The sequence below is a fragment of the Rhagoletis zephyria genome, unplaced genomic scaffold (assembly GCF_001687245.7).
Source record: "Rhagoletis zephyria isolate East Lansing unplaced genomic scaffold, Rhagoletis_zephyria_1.1 Rzeph_scaffold_11889, whole genome shotgun sequence".
Lineage (NCBI taxonomy): Eukaryota > Metazoa > Arthropoda > Insecta > Diptera > Tephritidae > Rhagoletis > Rhagoletis zephyria.
This window is the reverse complement of record NW_016168964.1, coordinates 76-3793: the sequence shown is the minus strand read 5'-3', so window position 1 is coordinate 3793 and position 3718 is coordinate 76. Positions and strand designations below refer to the sequence as shown.

The 3718-nt window shown below is 44.0% G+C and overlaps 1 protein-coding gene across 1 annotated transcript; it reads left to right on the top strand.

Annotated features, from left to right (window-relative positions):
• The first annotated feature begins 1409 nt into the window (after positions 1 to 1409).
• On the top strand, positions 1410 to 3277 carry LOC108377305 (protein embryonic gonad). Its single transcript, XM_017633565.1, has 3 exons — positions 1410 to 1475; positions 1717 to 2650; positions 2838 to 3277. Exons 1-3 carry the CDS (start codon positions 1410 to 1412, stop codon positions 3275 to 3277), a joined length of 1440 nt encoding a protein of 479 aa, XP_017489054.1.
• The last annotated feature ends 441 nt before the right edge of the window (positions 3278 to 3718 follow it).

The following is a 3718-nucleotide window of genomic DNA, read 5'->3' as shown; positions in this document are numbered from 1 at the left end:
AGGGATCTAATCGCTGCTTTCCCGTCAGAATGAATTATAACGGGCTGGAGAGAAGTTGCGGCGCGATTAAACCATAGGGCGGCCTCCCTTATAGCTGATCGGCCTGAAAAACGCTACTGTGATCAGGCTGCCACATTCTGAGGTTTAGTGAGATGTCTTCATATTAAATGCCGCTACCAAACTTGTGTTCAAGCTTTGACCGAAACGTAGAAATGGCAGTAAACCCTGAATCTAAAAGCTTAAACAGACGGCAGCGTGGATCCGGGCCAACTCGTTAATTCGGAATTATCTCGGGAATTAACCGCAGTTGATCCGGATTAAGTTCTAGAGTCAATTCCCAAACTTAACTCGGATCAAGCGAATATTCGATGACAACACTGACGAAAACTTAGAGGGCGTAGAATTCAGAATAAGTACAAAACTAGCATGGTTCATCGTTAATGCAGTCACCATACTAATTCGTTAAATTAAAATTGAATAAGAATTTATTTGAATTAATACGGTGAGTGCATTACCGACGACAAGTTGAATGCCCGCTAGGGTGGTCCAAAAATGCACGTGAAAATGTATAGTCGCAATTTTTATGCTCTCACCCCCTAGGATTGTTCTATACCGAAAAAAATAGACCCGTATTTTTTTTTTTTTTTTAAATCAAAAAATATTTAGAGGTCGCTCAATGCACCCAAAGTTTTCCGTGTATTTTATATGGGGAAAAACAACTTTTCGTAGAAATGGTATAAAATAGTCAAAAATCAATATTCTTCTACCAGCAAACTCAGTTTATCTGCTGGAGATTCCCAATAATAATACCCAATTGTTTATTTAACCATTTTTTCAACACGTCAATAATTTACAGATGATCCGCCAAAAACCTACAAAAACCCCAAAAAAAATGCAATGGAGCGACCAATAAAAAATCGTTAGTATTAAAAAATGGTTAAATAAATATTTGGGTATTATTACTGAAAGCCTCCTGAAGAGAACCAGGGTCTTCATATCGAAAAATATTGGTTTTCAAGACCATTTCTACGAAAAATTTAATTTTTCCCATATAAAAATATATGGAAAACTTTTTAGTTTTTGGCGATATAGAACAATCCAAGGGGGTGAGAGCATTACAATTCTGACTTTACTGTTTTTGGACCACTCTAATATCCACGCCAAGTAATTTTGCTTCCTGAGCAAACAAATAAGCAAACAAAGCAGCCAACTACTTCATCCGCGGTAGCCGAGTGGTGAGGGCTGCGTACTACAAGCTTGCAGGTCCCAGGTTCCAGGTTAATATATTTTCTAAGCAAAATATTAGGTAAACCAGCTCATTCAAGATTGCTATTGCTGAAATGGTGGCCGAACATAAAGTCCCTTCGTGTGTGAGCTGAATTTAATCTGTTTGTGCAGCAGGTGTCTCGATGTCTATCGCAAAGTTCGGTCGCCTATTGGTGAACATACGCTGCTTTAGTGAGCTCCTAAACCGAGTTAGTTAAGACCATCAAAGCGCAGGAACTTGAGATTAAGCTACGATAGCTAATATAAAAAATTTTATTTGACATTTAGGAAAACCACTTATAAAAAAATTAATATAAATCGCCCTTGAAAACATTAAAAAAATTATTATTTCATATATTTACATATTTCGTACTCCTATAAGCAATAAATGACCATTTTCTTGTGAACTATTTATTCATCTCTTCTACCCTTTCTTTTCTCTCGTTTCAGTCCTTCTTCGGTCGTACGTATAACAACATTTCCGCTATCGCTGGTTGTAAAAACAATGGTGATTGCGTTATCAACAAGAAAAATCGCACTGCTTGCAAAGCGTGTCGCCTGCGCAAGTGTCTGCTGGTAGGCATGTCGAAGAGCGGATCACGCTATGGCCGCCGCTCCAATTGGTTTAAAATACACTGTTTGCTGCAAGAACAACAAAGCGTACCAGGAAATGGCCCAGGCGGAGGCGGTGGCGGTGGCGGCGGCGGAAATGGAAATGGTGACAGTGGCGGCATGGGTGACAATAATACCAGCAGAGCCAGCTTCGAACAACTTGCGCGACTGCATCAGTTACAAGCGCGACAAACATACCAAGACAAAACTAATCCCTGCATAAAATCAGCCAGCATGTCTCCGACAGCTTTGGCGCTCAGTGCTGCTGCAGCCGGCGCAGTCGCCGCCAACAGCCGAGGCTCACCGCAACCACCAACGCAACATGCGCTACTAAGCAGCGCGGCGAAATTTCTCAACGGCGTTGCGGACAGTGGGCGAAATCACCAGAATCATCATCAACAGCACCACCACCACCACCAGCAGCAACATGGCCTGCAACATGGCTTGCAACATCAACTTCAACAACACCAGCATCACTTACCCGCTTTCGGTTATTGCAAAGCGGAAACGCGACTCAGCGACACACCCAGCGATTCGGGCGCCTCTTCCGCAGGCGATGCGGCAGATGACGCGCGCAGCAGTGTTTCAGGTCGTCAAGAGCGCAACTGCAGTTCAGCACAACATCTTGCCTCTACAGCTTATGACGAATTGGAAGCGGCTGAGGAGCGAGAGCGACGACACCAACAGCTGCTACAAATCTATCGCTCGCACTCAGAGCCACTGCGCAGCGCTTTTCCGCATTTCGCCTTGCCGCCACACATATCGCCACTAGGTGCACCGCCAATTACTTCACTCTCCTCCGGTAGTCCGCCAGCGCATCTCATGCCAGCTGCGCTGAAGGAAGAAATCAAACGTGTCAGTGAAGCTGCTGCAGCAGCGGCGGCAGCGGCAGCAGCAGCAGCAACATCAATTGGTTGCATTGCTNCATTTCGCCTTGCCGCCACACATATCGCCACTAGGTGCACCGCCAATTACATCACTCTCCTCCGGTAGTCCGCCAGCGCATCTCATGCCAGCTGCGCTGAAGGAAGAAATCAAACGTGTCAGTGAAGCTGCTGCAGCGGCGGCGGCGGCGGCAGCGGCAGCAGCAGCAGCAACATCAATTGGTTGCATTGCTGCAAATACGCAAGAAGAGCCCATCGACTTGTCATTGAAGGGGCGCGAATTGGAAAAACAGTTGGCGGCAGCGGCGGCGGTGGCGGCGACGGCGCGCGAAAGGTTCGCCGAAAGCATTACGGATGGTGGAAAAAATTCACTGAAATCTAGGACGCCGCCACACTCGACCGCCTCACCGTCTACACTGAGCAGCAGTGAGGCTACAGCGCTCGCGCATGCTGTGATACACAAGCCAATGCCGTTGGATCTGACGTTGGTACGCTCACAGACGCTAACGGGATGAGGGGGAGGGCATGAAGGGAGTTTATGTTTATGCTTAAATTTGGATTTTGTTTCATATTTCGACGATCTAATACAAATATATGTACATACTTGTATATGTATAGGTATTTTCAGCAGCTTAGTTAATTTTTTTGTAAATATACATACATACATACATATATATATCCAGTTGGCCAAGTCACACCTGAGAATTCCCTTGTGCCATAGTAAATAACCCTAGTGAATTAAATATGGAAAATTTGGTGCCAAAATATGTACAAAAAATTAAGAAATAAAACTTTTATTAGCAAAATCGATTTCGTTTTCAATGAAGAAAGAAATAATAAGAACCTTCAGAAAAAAAATTTACTCGTCCACGAAATTCCCAACCTGCAACACAAACGTTCCCCACTTTGAAGACTATTGGTAAATGTAAACAATGAATTAAAAATTAAATTTAAAG

What these genes read in the sequence shown, in the direction of transcription:
- LOC108377305 (XM_017633565.1), top strand. Translation starts at nt 1,410, where the DNA reads ATGTCTATCGCAAAGTTCGGTCGCCTATTGGTGAACATACGCTGCTTT. An exon ending in TTAGTGAGCTCCTAAACCGA is followed by an intron (nt 1,476 to 1,716) that starts GTTAGTTAAGAC and finishes CTCTCGTTTCAG; the next exon opens with TCCTTCTTCGGTCGTACGTA. An exon ending in GCCACACATATCGCCACTAG is followed by an intron (nt 2,651 to 2,837) that starts GTGCACCGCCAA and finishes TATCGCCACTAG; the next exon opens with GTGCACCGCCAATTACATCA.